At 46.2% G+C, this 18,869-nt stretch overlaps 1 protein-coding gene across 2 annotated transcripts in view; it reads right to left on the reverse strand.

Moving 5' to 3' along the window:
• LOC144267148 (NACHT, LRR and PYD domains-containing protein 12-like) overlaps positions 1-18,869 on the reverse strand; it is a 355,964-nt gene that overhangs the window by 264,667 nt on the left and 72,428 nt on the right. For both annotated transcript variants that reach the window (XM_077820865.1, XM_077820864.1), the window contains one exon: positions 3,734-3,823. In XM_077820865.1, coding sequence (XP_077676991.1) covers positions 3,734-3,823 — 90 coding nt within the window. The remainder of the gene's footprint in view (positions 1-3,733; positions 3,824-18,869) is intronic.

Here is an 18,869-nt window from a genome sequence, read left to right on the forward strand (position 1 = left end):
CTGGTCCCTATTTCACGTGAGGGACCACCTACCTGCTACAAGCACCTAGCCAAGAATCTCGTCTTATTTACATATGGAGAAAACTTCTCTCTCCCTCACAACCTAGCTAAAAGGAGCCCCCAAATGCTGCTTTCCCATCACACAAAGAGGCCCATTATTGACTGAGTCAATCAAGATCCAGAGATGGGTGGGGAAACTATAGGAGTTAAACTAACTAGAAATAACTGGCTCTGAACACAGAAAACAGAAGGATGTACACATGGGTCAAATCTCTTGATTTCCCAAAGAAGTCCAATTTGCATATTTTCTTCCAAATCACAAGATGAACATTTCTCTCCCATATGAATAAAATATACTATAGATCAGCGTTACTCAAACTATGGTCCATGAAGGTACCACAGGGGGTCCACCGGCTCCACTGATTAATTTCTCCCACTCCCGCCCAGTGCCTCCTAAATGCCAGGAAACAGTTCAGTAACGTGCAGGAGGAACTGGGAGGGATGGGAGGAGTGGGGAGGGGAGGAGCAGGGAGCGGATAAATTTGTGGGAGGGGGTGGAATCATGTCCAGGGCTGCCAGCCCCGCTTATCAACTCCTCCCCTCGCTCCCTCAACTCCTCCCACTCCCTCCCCATGCCTCCTGTGGGGCCTGGGGCTGAGTGGAGGGCTTGGGAATCTGTGAAAAAATGTAAATCAAAATGGGGGTCCGTGGGTTGCTAAAGAACCACCGCCATAGATCATTTGTTTTGTTCCTTCAGTATGTCGTTCACACTGAATTAGAAGCTTTATATTTGTCTAACCCAGAAATCAGATACATATATCTCTCTGTACATGAATAATCTGTCTTATTCCTCCCAGGTCATGCCTCATGTTCTACTATAACCCCCAAAAGGAAGATGATATAACCAAAGAATGTTCGGACTAGGAATTTTAAGGGATTTATGTCTGTTTTCTTTCTAAATTATTGTTGCACTATAGAAGAGGTATGAACGAAGGAGAAAGAAATATCAGGGTATAACTTTGGAATATTAGAAGAAATTCCTTAAAGATGTGGTAATTTCAATTGAGAGTCCGGGCTAATAATGAAATACAATCTTTGATATGAATGAAATATAAGATCCCACTGACTAAGGAAAGCTTCTGAGAGATTAGTTACATATCGACACCACCTACTGGAGATCCACAGTTGCCATTCTCTCTGAGCACTGACAGGGTTGAGTGTCCAATAGAAAATCAGAGAGTAGCCCTGACCAGTGATCCTTGCAATCAGGGTATATAGGACTGCTATCACTGGGTGGGACCTCAGAGTTGCTGAACCCATTTAAGAAACTGCAGGACTGAGAAGCACCACAGACCAATTCTCCCCCTCCTAGGGTTACCAGGACTCAGAAGAAGAAGCTGTGAGATTTAATTTCAGAGATTATATTTTTCTTTATGTTAGAATCATAGAATCATAGAATATTAGGGTTGGAAGAGACCTCAGGAGGTCATCCAGTCCAACCCTCTGCTCAAAGCAGGACCAACACCAACTAAATCACCCCAGCCAGGGCTTTGTCAAGCTGGGCCTTAGAAACCTCTAAGGATGGAGATTCCACCACCTCCCTAAGTAACCCATTCCACTGCTTCACCACCCTCCTCGTGAAATCGTGTTTCCTAATATCCAACCTAGACCTCCCCCCTGAAACTTGAGACCATTGCTTCTTATTCTGTCTTCTTCCAATTAGTGAGAACAACTGAGCTCCATCCTCTTTGGAATGCCCCTTCAGGTAGTTAGTTGAAGGCTGCTATCAAATCCCCCCTCACTCTTCTCTTCTGCAGACTAAAGAAGCCCAGTTCCCTCAGCCTTTCCTCATAAGTCATGTGCCCCAGCCCCCTAATCATTTTCGTTGCCCTCCACTGGATTCTTTCCGATTTGTCCTAATCCTTTCTGTAGTGAGGGGCCCAAAATTGGACACAATACTCCAGATGTGGAATGCCAAGAATAGGAGAATAATCACTTTCCTGTATCTGCTGGAAATGCTCCTACTATGCAGCCCATTATGTCATTAGCCTTCCTGTCAACAAGGCCACACTGTTGACTCATATCCAGCTTCTCATCCACTGTAATCCCCAGGACCTTTTCTGTTGAACTGCTGCTTAGCCACCCAGTTCCCTGCCTGTAGCAGTGCATGAGATTCTTCTGTCCTAAGTGCAGGACTCTGCACTTGTCCTTGTTGAACCTCATCAGATTTATTTTGGCCCAATCTTCTATTTTGTCTAGGTCACTCTGGACCCTATCCCCACCCTCCAGAGTATCTACCTCTCCCCCCAGCTTAGTGTCATCCATGAACTTGCTGAGCGTGCAATCCAACCCATCATCCAGACCATTAATGAAAATATTGAAGAAAGCCAGCCTCAGGACCGACCCCTGGGGCACTCTGCTTGATACCGACTGCAAACTAGACATCGAACCATTGATCACTACCTGTCGAGCCTGACAATCTTGCCAGCTTTCTATCCACCTTATAGTCCATTCATCCAATCCATACTTCTTTAACTTGCTGGCAAGAATACTGTGGGAGACCACATCAAAAGCTTTCCTAAAGTCAAGGTATATCACATCCACCACTTTCCCCATATCCACAGAGCCAGTCATCTCATCATAGAGGGCAATCAGGTTAGTCAGGCATGACTTGCACTTGGTGAATCCATGTTGACTATTCCTGATCACTTTCCTCTCCAAGTGCATCAAAATGGATTCCTTGAGGATCTGCTCCATGACTTTTTAATATATATATATATATATATATATATAGAACTGAATGTTATCTTGATGCATGTACACTCTTTTTAGTAAGACCTCAAGTGACCATCTTTTGTATTTTTACTAAATAATGCTACATGCATGTTTCTCCTTTTTAAGCCCAAGTATATTGGCCAAAGAGAAGCTCAAAATATGGCTTTAAGCAATTGCTTTTGATATTTTAAACTTGTCCCTTTGTGCCTTGACACTCTATACTTTGGGGGAATGCCCTGGAAACCCCATATTCATCATTCGTATATAATTGTGATATTTCACATAAAGCATGCCTGCAGCCTCCAAAAATCCTGTGGGGTTTGCTCATCAAGTGGGTTACTACCAGAACAAAGTGGGGATAGGGATGTGTTGAACCTGGGGCATATAAGGGTGGCAGTTTGGGAGTGCTGATTAAACCAGTCCTCTCAGACGCATTCTGTTGTGTGTGTGTGTGTTCACATTCTAGGGCTGGAGGAACCCATCCCTGGGGAACCTAGGTCCTGCAGGATAGCTCCATTGGGACGGGACTTGCAGAAGAGAGTAGTAGAGTTCCATATGAGAACACAAGTAACAGAAGCAGTACATTGATAGAATTACCGAACCTCCCCCGCCCCAGAAGAGTAATCCTAATAAATGAGCATACACCAAAGTAATGGTCAAATCTGCTAACACCCCTGCTGGCCACACTGCTTAGCTCTGTCTCTCCTGCTCACCTGTTACTATGGGAATTAGGGTAAATGTTGTTGAACCACTAGGCTGTCATATCAGCCAACCCCACATATATTCCAGCAAACACTCAGCTGGATGGAGCTAGGACAGTTTCCAGCAGCTGAGTATCTGCCCCATTGACTGAACTCTTAAACAAATTCCTAAGCGGCAATGGTGAAGAGCCACATGGCTGTAGAATTTCTGGGATAATCGCAAGAAAGATTTTTAAAAAGTAAGGAACAATTTCTTACTTTAGTGTCTTTAATATACTGTTTGGAGCCATCAATGCTTGACAGAGCTGGTAAATAGGAGAATGATGCGGCTCATGCTGATATTGTGCCCTGAAAAGAGAGAATAGACATTTTCTATGTTGTTCTCTGGAGACAAATTTTACTTATAAATTTCTATTTTCTGAACATACAAAATAGGCTCTTTGATGATGTAATCATACACTGCAATGAGTTATTCTGCTGTTTTAATTCATTACATTCATACATAAATCCTTCAAACCAAAAAAGAATTAAGTACATTAAGAGATAACTTTAAATACACAGAGTCAAATAGAATAAGTTCTGCTAAGTGTAATATATTCATTTTTTGAACATGTGGTTTTCTGAGCATTTAAATGTAGTTCTAAGAACTCACACCAATGGGAATGTCTCCAGTGGTTTTATACATTTGTGTTGCTCAGTCATTTTTTAAATCAGTTCTGGGGCTACAACAGGAATTATTGTGTTTCTCTAACCAAGAGAGTTGTCTCTAATTTACCCACATAGCTAAAAAACAAAAAGATGAGTATTTGCTTAAAATAGTAAGTATGACGACTATCACTCAGCAATCTGTAACTGGTGTTACACTTTGTGAAATTACACCCCCTTAACTAACCAGAAATGGTGACTTCTTAGATCCTGACACCCAAGAGTGTAACAGGGCAAGTTAATTTTAATACAGCATCTGTTTTAGAAATAGTATTGGATTATCATCATCATGGCAAATCCCAAAGGGATGCTCCCTCCTTGTAGATCGAGCACCACCTGGAACAATCTCCAGGTAGGACCTTATGATGGTCTGGCTGGATTCTCAGTCTATGTCCATTATTGGCATTCTTCTTGCACCACCAAAGGTTTTGGGACCCATGTGACCACCAAATACGTAGCAGCATTCCTTGGTAAACGTGTTTTGTAGTTTGTTAATCTTCCATCCTAGTAATGTGTGCCTGTCAAGGAAAGCCTCCAAAACCAAACTGGTGCTGATGGAAGCAGTTGCTGGGTTCAGCTACGAACATCCTCATTGCTGATCTTGTCCTGCCACTTAATATGGAGCAACCAACAAAGACAACAAGAGTAAAAAATGTCAATCCACCCCTCTTCAGCCTTCCTCAGCTTACCTATGTAAATTGGTGAGACTGATACTGGAATTCTGATGTCAACATTTTTAAAAGGCTGTTGTAAAACTGGAGAGGAGCAACAAAAATTATTTGAGGGCTGGAAAAAATGCCAGTGAAAGACTGAAGGAGCTCAATTTTTTTAAAGCTTATCAAAATTAAGATCAAGAGGTGACTTTATTATGGTGTATAGGTACCTTCATAGGGAGGAAATAGCGGGTACTAACGGGCTCTGTCATCTAGTGGAGAAAAGCACAATAAGTACCAATGGCTTGAAGTTAAAGCCAGACAAATTCAAATTAGACATAAAGCACACTTTAAAAAAAAGAAACAAAAAGACCCCCAACAGCAAGGGTGATTATGCATTAGAACAAACTACCGAGGGAAGTGGTGGATTCTCCATTTCTTGATGTCTTCATATCCAGACTGGGTGCCTTTTTGGAAGAAATATTTTAGCAAACACAACCTATTGGACTCAATAAAGGGGTAAGAGGATGAAATTCTGTGGCTTATGTTATACATGAGGTCAGAGTAGATCAGGGGTTCTCAGACTTCATTGCACCACAATCTTGTTCTGACAACAAAAATACCACACGACCCCAGGAGGAGGGACTGAAGCCTCAGCCAAAGCCCAAACCCCACTGCCCCGGGTGGAGAGGCCAAAGCTGAAGCTCACAGGCTTCAGCCCCAGCAGGGGGCCTGTAACCTAAGCCCACCATCCAGGGCTAAAGCTCTCGGGTTTCGGCCCTGGGCAGTAGGGTTCAGGCTTCAGCTCTGGCCTCGGGCCCCGGCAAGTCTAAGCCAGCCCTGGCAACCCAATTAAAATGGGGTTGCAACCCACTTTGGGGTCCCAACCCACAGTTTGAGAACTGCTGGACTAGATGATTTAATGGTCCCTTCTGGCCTTAATAGCTATAACTCTATTCACTTAACTGAGACACTGGGTGAAATCCTGGCCGCGCTGAAGTCAATGGTAGTTTTGTTGACTTCAATGAAGCCAGGATTTCACTCACTCTCTGCCTCAGCTCCCATCTCTTTCCTTCAGCACTCACAACCACATCACTGCATCTCACACCTTTAAGCTAACACATCCGCAGGCAAGCAGCCACAACAAAGAAATAATAAAAAAACAAGCAAACCATTAAAACCAACACCATTCTACAAAAGAATGTCCTCAGCCTCAAGTGTATATTTTTTTTGCCAAAGCATTGCCAAAGAATTAAAATTAAAGATATTCCTAAAATAATTGTAATGAGCTATTAAAATGACATTTAAACTTAAGGTACAGTACTACTCGTTCAACACCAAACTGGCTAGACTGCACGTTCCTGTAGCGAAGACATTGTTTGCTTTAGCAAGGTTAGACGAAGAAAAATAAGGGATTTAATTTGAAAGTGAAAAATATTAATATTCATTAATTTGCCTGTCTAAAGACTAATCTTTGAAGTGAGTTTATGTTTTTATAAAACCATTTCTATGTTAAATAAATAATTTCTTATATGGTGTACTTTAAGTACCTGAACTAAATGCTTTGTTTCGTTTCATAGGACTTAATTAAGACCACTACTGCCCACTTATAAACTGTCTAGGTTACCTAACGTAACTCTCTGTGTGTTTCACAAAATTCATCTGACCACTTGTAGATAGTTTAAGTTATTACAGTTCCATAGTTAAGATAGAGTTGAGATTTGCACTTAAGGCAGGGATTCAACCACTTTGTTGCACACGAAAAATACAGTGCATCCTCCTCCAAATTACAGCATTTACTCTCTGAACACAGAATGAGTTTTCCAAGAAACTACAAGTAAGTTCGTTAATTAGTTTATTAATTTTAATTCTTTTGAAAATAGGTCCTTTAAGAAATTTAGCACCAGACATCAGTATGGATGCACCATTAGGGCACCAAAACAATCTTAATTTTGCTCTGTAGTGAACAAAATGTAACGCATCTTTAAAAAAACAGTTTAATATAATCTGACAGGACACTAGTCACTGCTGTATTCACACCCCCTCATACTACTGTAATAACATTTGTACAAAATATGCTTTGTGACGTATCGTTTGAAAACTAGTAACTTGTTGATTGTTATTAATCTTGCACAATGTATGTAGGTGGTGGGTATTAACAGTTATGGACATATGCTGGAATGATGACTAAAATGTGTTCAAGCCAGGCATATCAGAAGTTGGTAAACAGGCCTGCTTAGACAAAGGAATGTGTATTTGATTCTCTGACCAGCCAAAACAATGAAAAACAATGACGGTCCATTTTTACATGTCAGGCAAACAAAGTTATCAAGCATCTATACTCAACAGGAGACACAAACTTGGTCTTGGTTTTACTTTTCAAAGAATATGTTGTAAAGGTTTACTGGTCTATAAAGACAGGGGACCAAACCTCAAGTGATAATCTATTAAATCAACTGATTTTCTACAATATTATTGTATTATAAGAGTGTATACCGTGAGATCCTTTCTGAAAGCTAATGACACACTGGTGATTAATATCATTGTAAAATGTGCGTATTAACCCTATATGGGGAGTTATGGACACCCACTGATATTGGGTTTTCCAGTCTGCCCAGACAGGCAGAAATGTCACAGCTATCTACCTGGTTCCCTATGTAAATTAAGCAGGGTAGAATCAGAAACAACGGAAGCCCTATTTGCATAGAAATTAGCAGGAGGCTGGGAAGCCGCCAGGAAGGGAAGAGGAGCAGGAGGTCATTTTGCCTCTTGTGACAAGGAAGTTTAAGAGAGACAAGCAGAAGCAGGAAGCCATTTTGGCATCCATCACTGGACAGACGCAGGAGGGGATAGTTCTTACAAGCTAAGTGTCAGGAACCAGGGCCTGCAGCAAAGCTGGTCTCTGAGCAGCCTCATCAGCACAGCTGGCCCGCAGCAGGCTGCCTGATAAGCGATGCAACCTGATTGGCTGCTGAGGCCAGCAGGCTGGCTCTTAAACCAGCAGCACTAGCTACTCACTAGCTACTCAGTGCTCATGCCCACCCCTGGGCCTGCTCCTGCCTTGCTTCTGTCCTGCCCCTGAACCCCTCCTTGCCTGATACCCTGCCTGCTCCAATTCCTGACCTCTGGGTTTGACTCCTGACGATTCACTATGGCTCTGGGTGACCAGGTGTCCGGTTTTGGATCAGAACACCTGTTCAAACAGGGATCCTGGCAGCTCCAGTCAGCACCACTGACTGGGCCACTGATTGTCTGACTGGTGGCGGTGTCACGTGGCTCCCGGTTGTTTCTGGCCCGTGGGGTTGCAGCCGTGGCACCTGGTGCCCTGCCTCCCGGTCCCTGCAGCAGGACTGAGACAGCTCTGAGAGCAGAGGAAGCTGCACCCTCCTGCATTGTGCGCCAGACCCAGCTCCTTCCTCCCTCTCCCTCTATCCCTCCCCCTCCTTGGAGGGGCCACCAAGGCTGCGATCCCGGGCGCCATGCAGTGCACACACGGGTAAGGGGCGTCTGGGCACAAGCATGTGAAGGCGGGGGCAGCAACACCCCGCCGGGTAGGGGGCACCATGGGCTGACTCCGGCCTGAGGAAGGGACCGGGTCTGACTGCAGCCAGAGCAGGTGTGTGTGTGTGCAGATGAGGCAGGGAGAGGGGGCACAGAAGGGGAGTGTGGGTGGGGGGTGCTGTGTGGGGCAGGGGGAGTGTTTGGAGGGGGGAGGCTGAAGGGGTTCAGGATGGGGCAGAGGGAGTGAGGCACTGGAAAGGGGAGTGTTTGGAGGGGAAAAGGGAAAGGGGCACACTGGGTGTCGGGGATAGGGAGAGTGTTTGCAGGTGGGAGAGCAGGAGGCAGCTGGGTGGGAGCAGGTATGCAGCTTGGGGGTGCTGGGGGAAGTGAAGTCTAGCACTGCTGGCCTGGCCTCGCAAACAGCCTGCCTGCTGTACTCGGGAGCCCTGATTGATTTGGGAGTAGCTAAAGCATCCTGGTCTCTTTCCTGCCCTGTGTGATCCACACCCCATCCCCCCGTCACTGCATCCCACTTCCCACCCCACATGCCCCTTGCTGCATCCCTCCCTATCCCAACCCCCCATCCCATCCCTCCATCATTGCATCTCACCCCATGCCCCTCACTGCATCCCTGCCCCTCATCTCCCTCACTGCATCCCTCCCCCGTCCCATCCTGTCCTGCACCCCACACCTACCCACCTCAACCCTGTACCGCTTACAGCTCTCTGCCACCCATCCTCTCCATCTCCCAGAGCCACCATTCCCATGTCCCTCACCTCCCACACCCTTGCACCCCATTCACCTCCATACACTGCTGCACTCCCATTATGTCCCTAGATACCCCTGTGCCGCCCACATCCTCCCGCACCTGTAGCCTTCAGCCTCCCCCTGCATCCACAGCCACCCCACATCCCCCCCACCTCCTCCTCTCTTCTTCACTGGCCCCTCTCACCCCCATCCTGCTTGCATTCTTGGCCTCTTTCACTCCCCATCCTCTCCCCTCTCCCCCCATATGTTCCCCTCCAGCCCACCCTCCTCCTGGCTGGGTGATTTAGGCAGCCCCTGGAAAAGTATATGAAAAAGTGTCCCTGTGTAGGCAGGTGTGTGCATGTCTGCATTGTACGTGTGTAAGAGACTGTGTGTCTTTGTGTAGGGAGATGTGTGTATTGCCGCATGCGCGTGTATCTGTGTGAATAAAATTTGCAGCCTAACTCTGACTTTTATTCCTTTTGCTGGCTTGTGCACACACACACAAAAAAGATATAAAATGTGTGTATTAATTTCATAACAAGTTTTTAAAAGAGAAGGGAACTCTAAAAGGAATGTATTATTTCTTAAAAAGTGAATGAAGGTCCATTTTTACATGTCAGGCAAACGAAGCTATCCCCACCTTTGTCTAGCTACATTATAAACTCTTTGTTGCAGACTCTCTCTTCTCATGTGTATGTCCAGCATCTACCAGCCTGGAGTCCTGACCTTAGTTGGGGTCTCTAGGCACTAAGTAACACTTGTAATAATAAATACTGTGGAAGTATGTGTGTTAGTGAGTGCATACTAGATGTGTACACATGAATACACGTGTGTATCTGCATTAATAGGCTCCGACCCTGTAGGTGCTCTGGGGCTGGAGCACCCATGGGGAAAAATTAGTGGGTGCTCTGCACCCACCAGCAGCCAAGTTCCCCTCCCTGTCCCCCCACCTCACCTCAACTCACCTCCGCCTCCTGCCCTCAGCGTGCTGCATCCCCGCTCCTCCACCTACCTCTCAGCGATTGCCGCCGCAAAACAGCTGTTTCAAGCCATAACAAGCTCCTGGGGTCTTGCCACCCGGCAATTCCATGACTTTGAGTCCATCAATACTGATGGTCTCTTGTCATTCAGCCCTCTGTTCCCTTTCTTCTACTGACATGGTCATTGATTCTCTCCATTCTCCACCCTTGGCTCTTTGCCCCTCTCTCCCATTGCAAGATCTGCACTGTCAACCCCCATCCCAGGCTCACTCCCAATATCCACTTCCTCTGCTCCTGCTCTTGCACAGATGAGTGTCTCTGGCAGAAATCCTGTGACCAACCTGACTTCCTCCATTACAGATTTGTCCTCTCCTCTTTCAGTGTTGTAATTTTTCTTCCTCAACAACTCTACTTCTCCAACTTAATTGAATCCTATGCCTGCAATCCCAGACACCTATTCATTGCCATTGACACCCTCTTCCCTCTCCCTTTCCCGGCCCCACTTTTCTTTGCACAGGATGTCACTGACTTCTTCAAAGAAGTCAATGACAAGATCTTTTGCCTCTTCTCACACCCCCCTGCTACTGCTCTCCCCCCTTCTCCTCAGCCACTGATGCAGAAATTTCTTGTCTACTGTTCTCCTCCAACCTCTCCAACTGCCACAGGGACCCTGTGATGGGGTGTAACAACCCCACACTGGTGAGGTGAGGGTTAAAAAGATGCTCTGGGCCAAAGAGTCCATGCCCCCTCGCCTCTGCTGGGCACACTCCCAGTGCAGGGAGCATTTAAAAGGGAGTGACTACACTCAGTCTGGGCTGCCTGAGGAGGAGAGCAGTCAGGTGCAGCACCCTCCTGCTGGAAAGCTGCCAGGACCGAGCCCCATCGCTGAGCCACTGGAAGCCCATTAACCGCAGGAGCCAAGTTTGGCAACTCACTGTGGCCAGTGGAAGAGATTCTGGAGACTAATCAGAGGAGAACACAGGAGGGATCCCATGTCTAACCCGTGATGATGTTAGAGGGAATGGAACAAGGATAGGGAGTGACCCAGGGAGCAGTCTTAGATGTATCAGGCCCTGACCCTGTGCAAGGGCCACTGTTTCAAAGGGCCCTGGGTCAGAACCCAGTGGAGCAGGAGTTCCCCTACCTCCTCCCTCTTGCCAGTGGACAACACTGCCCCAAGCTATTGTAACTAGATAAAGCAATGTTTGGACTCTCTCCAGTGGATGACACTACCCCGTACTGTAACTTCCAGAAAAATCGAGCTTTGGACTCTTGTCTTTAGGTGTTACACCTCGGAGTATTGTCATTAGGCAGTGCTGCTGGTCCTGGGCACACAGCCAGCTCCCTGACAGACCCCACCCCATCCCCTGATCTCCCTCATCCTCACTCTTGTCCCCTCTCATCTGGTTCTTTCCTTTCAAAATACAAGAATTCTTTAGTCTCTCCCTTTTTAAAAATCCCTAGGGACCTCTCTTCTACTGTCCAAACTAAAATCTCAGCCTGTCTCTGACCTTTCCTTGTGGCTGTCTAGCTGTCAGTTTAAGTTCAACATAGCCAGAACAAATCACTGAATATTTCCCACCAAGCTCTCCTCCTGCCTTTTTTCTCAGTCACTGTGGAAAGACCATTGTCCTCTTTGTCATTCAGGCCCGTAACCTGTGTGGTCATCTTTGACTCAGCCCTCTCGCTAGAGCCTCACATCCAGGTTGCATCTAAATCCTGCCAATTCTTCCTGAATAACAGCTCTAATGGCAAAAAACATTAACTTAGAGTTAAGGTTGCTCAGCGATAGCTCATGCTTTTCTAGAACACTGAATTCAGCAAAACTCAAACTTATGTAAGCCAGTAAATACCCAGTTAAGGCACATGTTCACACAACCATAACTCTACCTTCTGTGAGGTGGGCAACAGCCACTAGGAATGATCTGCATGCACTCCAGCTGCATTCAGTGTGTGAGGTGTAGCTGTATTGAATTATGGCAGGATTAGTTAGTGCAGGTTGGAAGAGCTGTGATAGTCATATGAGGTGATCTGTGGGGCTGTGGCCTTCAAAGAGTGGTGGGGTGAGCCCCTCTTCCTGACCCCTGTGTGAGTAACCAAAGGAAAGAGGTGAATATGTACATTGTAGGCTGTTTCAGTAGCAAGGCACAAGGGTCTTCTTGCTGTGGGGATTGTCACCAGTTAGGTGGCAGATGTGTGTGTTCTGTAGGTTTAATGAAAGACAAGTGAAACTAGAATGTCACTGGAACTCTGGACAGGAGACTAATGTCCATCATTCAGTTGCTGCTGTCTCATGACCCATTTGACACCCAGATTCACCAGACCTTGGGCAGTGCAGGTTCCCAACCCAACATGAGTTTCCAACTATGGAATGGGATTCTCTACCATGGGGAATAGATTTGAGTCCCAGGTGGCCTGCCTATGCACAAAGTTCTGAAATTATGTCACCAGTTGCCAGTCATTTTGATGGAACTAAGACAACTCGTCTTAGTGTATGAGCAATGTGCCTCAGGTGACCAGGATTCATCACCGAATTTGGTCCACTGGTTGTATCATTAGTTTCCCCAGGCCAGGCCAGGTATTGACGGTGAGTGCGACATAAATGCTGATCCATTCCACCCCCTCCCCCCCAATCTAAGACAAGAAACCTAGTTTCAATGAACTTCTGGTAACTGGATATGCATTCTTATGTCATGAAATACATTAATTCCTGTGACTTGTGTTCCTGGATCAAGAACCCTCACTGGAAGTCACTTTGTCTTCTCCAGCTGTTGCCTACCCTGTTTCAGCCCTAGTCCACCATGTCCTTGGAGTTCATTGTAGAATTACCTCATTCCCACATTTGTATAGTGGCGCAAGTTGCAACTGACCTCTTAACAACACCTCTTAACACTTTTGTCCCATCTCATACTGGTCCTACTGCCCTGAAAGCAGTCTGCCTTTTTCTAGAGCATATCTTCTGCCTCCATGGATTGCTGATCGGCATTGTGTCAGATTGAGGCCCACAATTTGCCTCCCACTTCTGGTGTGAATTTTTGAAACTCCTGGATGTAGAACTCCTTACCTCATCAGCATACCACCCACAGACCAATAGAGAGACAGAATAGGTAAACCACATCTTAGAGCAATCTCTCCAGTCCTTGCTAAATTGTCACCAGGATAACGGTCTCCTTGCTCCAACATGCAGAGTTCACCTACAGTTTGATCCATGCCTCCACCCACCAGAACCTCTAACAGTCTGTACCCATTTCCAGGACTAGGATAAAGTTTGTACAAAGTATGCCTTGTAAGGTGTCCTTTGAAAGCTCACAATTTGCTGATAATTATTGTCCTGGTAAATATATATACGACACTCTGTAGGTAATATTATGATATTTTACTGTGTGATGTTACCAAAACATGCTCCAGTTCCCCAGAGACAAAAGGCTAGCCAACACCTCAGCCAAGTGTCAGAAAGATCAAATGGACCATTGCCCGATTAAGTGACCGTTCTAGAACATAAGAACAGTCATGACAGTCATAACATGAAGGGGAAAGGAGTCCAGGAGAGCTGGCTGTATTTTAAAGAATGAACAGAACAGGGAATGAACAGAACAGGTAATCATCAAGTGACCCATCCCCTGTCACCCATTCCCAGCTTCTGGCAAACATCTCTACTCATCCTGACTAATAGCCATTGATGAACCTATCCTCCATGAATTTATCTAGTTCTTTTTGAACCCTGTTATAGTCTTGGCCTTCACACAACAACCTCTGGCAAAGAGTTCTACAGCTTGACTGTGGGCTGTGTGAAGAAATATTTCCTTTTGTTTGTTTTAAACCTGCTGCCTATTCATTTCATTTGGTGACCCCTAGTTCTTGTGTTACAAGACAGAGTAAATAACACCTCCTTATTCTTCGATAGAAAAGAGAGTGTGGGCAAAAAATATGCATCTTGACAAAGAAACAGCTTGAGGTTCCTGTCCAAACTGACTTTCTGTCTCCTGAACCTCAGCTGGAGATGATTCTTGTGCGAGAGAAAGGTCTATAAGAGGACAAGGCAAACACCCCAAATCATCTCTCCTTTTCCCTCTACCCACATCATCAACAATACCTGAAGGAACAAAGAAAGCACAATTGGACCAGGGAGAGAACCTGACTGAAAGACATTCAACCAATAAGATTATATAGTGAGAGAGATTTTGCTTTGAATTCACTCATTTTATTAAATTAGGTGTTAGTTATGTTTTACCTTTTATGTCCTTGTAACCAATTCTGACTTTTATGCCTCATTACTTGTAATCACTTAAAACCTCTCTCTGTATTTAATAAAATAGTTTTTTTATTTTATCAAAACCAGCATGTTTGGATTCAAGTGTTGGGAAACTTCATTTGAGATAAAAGGATTTATGCATATCATTTTCTATTAATAAATGATAGACTTTATATAAGCTTGTCTCGTCCAGGAGAATGCTGGGCAGTACAAGATGCATATTTCTGGGGGAAAGTCTGGGACTGGAGACTGGTTGGTGTTGCTCTGCAGTGCAATTCATGAGTGGCTGGCCAGAGCACTCACACAATATAGCTGGGAGTGACTTACATGGTGGAGGCTATATGTGACACTCTATACCTTGGGGGAGCATCCTGTAACCCCATATTCCTAATTTTCATACAATAGTCTAAAGCTATTGTAAATGTAAAAACACAACTTTGCAAAGGTTTCAGATTACCCCTGAAACATAGAGTTAAATTTAGGAATCTTAAAATGGATATTGGTATGACTAATGGGGAATATGTGAACAAAATGAAAGATTTGATGGGAAAGTGGGTGAGGAGCAAAGGCGTTACAAGTTTTGAGGGACGGGGAGGGATAGGGATAAGGATAGCTCAGTGGTTTTAGCATTGGCCTGCTAAACCCAGGGTTGTGAGGTCAACCCTTGAGGGGGCCATTTAGGGATATGGGGCAAAAATTGGTTGGATGATTTAATTGGGGATTGGTCCTACTTTGAACAGGGGGTTGGACTAGATGATCTCCTGAGGTCCCTTCCAACCCTGATATTCTATGAATGTTTGATCTTGTGGCTCAAGAGCATTTCCTAGGAATATATAAGGCAGATGTGAAGCAGTGTCTATGGGACAAAAATGTAAAGTCTGTGGATGAGATGGCATCTCTACTTACTGCCTTTGAACAGACACAGGCATCTATTGAAAGCAAACCATCAAAACAGAGATTTAAAGCTGGTGGAAAGAAAGTATCCCATTTTATCGCTAGCATGAAGGAGGGTGGCTGGGAGGCCAAATACTCACCTCCCCCAAACCATTCCTCCAACCTTCATCCCAAAACTCCTGTAAAAACAGAAGAGCCCAAAAGCTGCGATTGGTGTAATTCCACTGATCACCTGAGGAATAAATGCCCTATGCTAGGAGGAAGCAGGCAATCAGTAGCTCAAGTTAGTTCTGCTGTCAACACAGAACTCCCCTCACCCCCCCCCCCCCCACCCGCAAGCAATCAAAACCTATCATACTGGTTTTGTGAGATTAGCCTTTGCAGAACCAGATATGGAGCACTTTAAGGTTGTCCAAATTAATGGCAGGGAATGCTTGGGGCAGAGGGATACAGGGGCCCAGATCTCTCTGGTTAAGCAGAATATGGTCCCAGAGGCAAGTATATTGCCTGGCCAAATGGCAGAGGTTGTGCGGGTAGGCGAAAGCAGATTCCTCATACCACTAGCTAAAACCCATGTGGTGTGAGAAGGTCTGGAAAGTGTTTTGACTGTGGGGGTAACAGAACACCTCCTAGTTGACCTGCTTCTTGGTAATGATTTTTTTCTGGTAGCTCAGGTTAAAGTGTTTGCCTGCAAAAGGAGGGAGTTTTATGCTAGGACCTGCAAAGGGAAACAATAGGGTCTCAGGAACTGCTGAGGGAATGGGAGAGAACCTCCTTGATTCCTCTACAGCAGGGGGAAGACATGTGCTTCTGGGCGTAGAGATGGCTGAGACCAGCTCCTGCACTGCAGCTGGAGGCAACACCACCTCAGGAAGGGAGGGGGCGTAATGCCTGCCAGGGAGAAAATTGTCCAGGTTGTTAGCTGCCAGCAAGTTACAGATGAACTAGAGACAGACCCCGCTCCGGGGAGCATAGAGCAATGTGTCCCAGAGAGGAGCCCAGAGAATGGAATCGTAGAAACCACTGGGGTGGGTGAGGATTCCTGTGACTCTGTCACACGGGGAACCAGGGTGCTTCAAAGTATGGGAGGGGTTGAGACTAGCTCCTTTCCAGCAGAAAGCAACATGCCCTCAGGCGCAGGGGTAGGATAGGTGTTGTCAGTGACTGAGGAAAATGTCCCAGTTGTTAGCTGGCAGGGTTTTGCAGCTGTACAAGGGAGTAATCCCTTCTCAGGGAGCACAGAGAAATGTGTCTTAGAGGGGGGCCCAGAGGAGGAAACTGGAGAAGGAATAGTGGAAGTTCAGGAACGTCTCCTCACTGATCAATTGGGAGAGGATGCTCAGGACTGAATGGGTGAGTCGCCATCTGATCAGCCTGTGATCCAGGTTTTGGGAAGGAACTGTGTAATTGACCTCCTGGAGGGGAGCGGTCACACAGCTGACTTCTCAGGGACAGAGAAAGAGGTGGCAGAGTGTACCTCAATCCAGGTCCCAGATTTTCAGGATGCTATTTCTGATAAGTTTTTGGAAAGTACTTGTGTATCTTAAATCAAGATGCAGCTCCAACACCTGTGATAACAGAGGGAGTTGAGACCAGAAACTTGCCAGGTGGTAGTTTGTAAGAATCCAAATAGCCCAACTGACAGAGAGGGAGGTGTCTTTCTCCACATTGGTGAGACACAGAAAGCAGTTATGGGAAAGCTGCTGGTAAAGGTGCATCTGATCAAAGGGTAAGCACACCTAGTCCAGAGAGCACAGATCACAGCCCTCTAGGGGGCAAGGAAGGACTCAGTGCTGGGAGGGGGAAACACAGGGTAACCTCAAAAGGAACTAGATTTTTTTTTTTTTTGCATATGTACAGTCCTGGGGTTGGGTGACAGCTTCCCAAAAGGGCCAGTTAATGTGCAGGATCCCCCTGAACCCCTATCTTGCCAGACACTGGGGTATCAAAATCCCAGAAACATGATTAAAATAAGAGCCCACACAGAGGGGAACACTGGAGGGAAAGAAAAGCCAGTAACTGATTACATGGGAGAGAGTCAAAGGACACCATGGGTAATGAAGAAACCAACCTCTAACTAGACTATCTGAACAGAGGGCATGGGATCATAAAAATGCTTGTAAACACACGTCTGTGATAAAAATATTGGTATTGATGTGAAGACTTGGGATAAGAATTTTGATACTGATGTTAAACCTTACGATAATGCTACTTCTCAGTTAATATATGTAAACAGACTTAAAGCTTACCACAGCAGAGAAACCATCACCATCTCTGGATTAAGTTTAGAAGTGTGAACAACAAGGGTGATGTTGTGGTGGGAGTCTGCTATAGACCACCAGACCAGGGAGATGAGGTGGACTAGGCTTTCTTCAGGCAACTAACAGAAGTTACAAGATTGCAGGCCCTGGTTCTCATGGGAGACTTCAATCACCCCGATATCTGCTGGGAGAGCAACACAGCGGTGCACAGACAATCCAGGAAGTTTTTGGAAAGTGTAGGGGATAATTTCCTGGTGCAAGTGCTGGAGGAACCAACTAGGGGCAGAGCTGTTCTTGACCTGCTGCTCACAAACCAGGAAGAATTAGTAGGGGAAGCAAAAGTGGATGGGAACCTGGGAGGCAGTTACCATGAGATGGTCGAGTTCAGGATACTGATACAAGGAAGAAAGGAGAGCAGCAGAATATGGACCCTGGACTTCAAAAAAGCAGACTTTGACTCCCTCCGGGAACTTATGGGCAGGATCCCCTGGGAGAATAACATGAGGGGGAAAGGAGTCCAGGAGAGCTGGCTGTATTTTAAAGAATCTTTATTGAGGTTGCAGGAACAAACAATCCCAAGCGACGAGCTTAGCTTAACAGTGAAATCCTTGCTGATCTTAAACACAAAAAAGAAGCTTACAAGAAGTGGAAGATTGGACAAATGACCAGGGAGGAGTATAAAAATATTCCTCAGGCATGCAGGAGTGAAATCAGGAAGATCCCCAAATCACACTTAGAGTTGCAGCTAGCAAGGGATGTTAACAGTAACAAGAAAGGCTTCTTCAGGTATGTTAGCAACAAGGTGGTGGTCAAGGAAAGCGTGGGCCTGTAGCGAGTCGGTGTGGTTCCCCGTCACCCCGGAGAGGGACGAGCCCCTCCGGATGCCAAAGTGGGCGGAGCCAGTGGATCCTGCGCCCGCCCCCCAGGAGGTCAAGGCGCAGGACAGGAAGTACAAAAGCCCAACCCCTGAGCTCACTAGAGACCCAGCTGCCGGAGAAGCCAGATGCTTGTGGCCTAGCTCCCGGCTGGGAGACTCCTGCAATTGGCGACCGACCCGAGGGCTGGCCAGACCAGCCGAGGCCTGATGCCGACCAGCCCCCAGAGAAGCTGTTAAGCCTGCGCATGGCAAGTTACCCAAAGGAGCTGCCAAGCCTACCGCTTGCCGGGTATCCTGAGGAGCCCATGGTGCTGGATTCCTGGGAGGACACCGTCCAGACACAGGTACCTCTAGAGGGGAGGTAGGAAGTAGCCCAGGAGCAGCCGACCCCAGTGTGGCTGCAGCACACCCAGAGCCTATGTCAGTGTTTTGCGGCCAGGATCCCCACTGACACAGCAGCAGGCCTTCTGCCGCTGCTAGGGCCCCGGGCTGGGACGCTGTGGAGTGGGTGGGCCTGCATC

This window comes from Eretmochelys imbricata, chromosome 6 (genome assembly GCF_965152235.1).
Source record: "Eretmochelys imbricata isolate rEreImb1 chromosome 6, rEreImb1.hap1, whole genome shotgun sequence".
NCBI lineage: Eukaryota > Metazoa > Chordata > Testudines > Cheloniidae > Eretmochelys > Eretmochelys imbricata.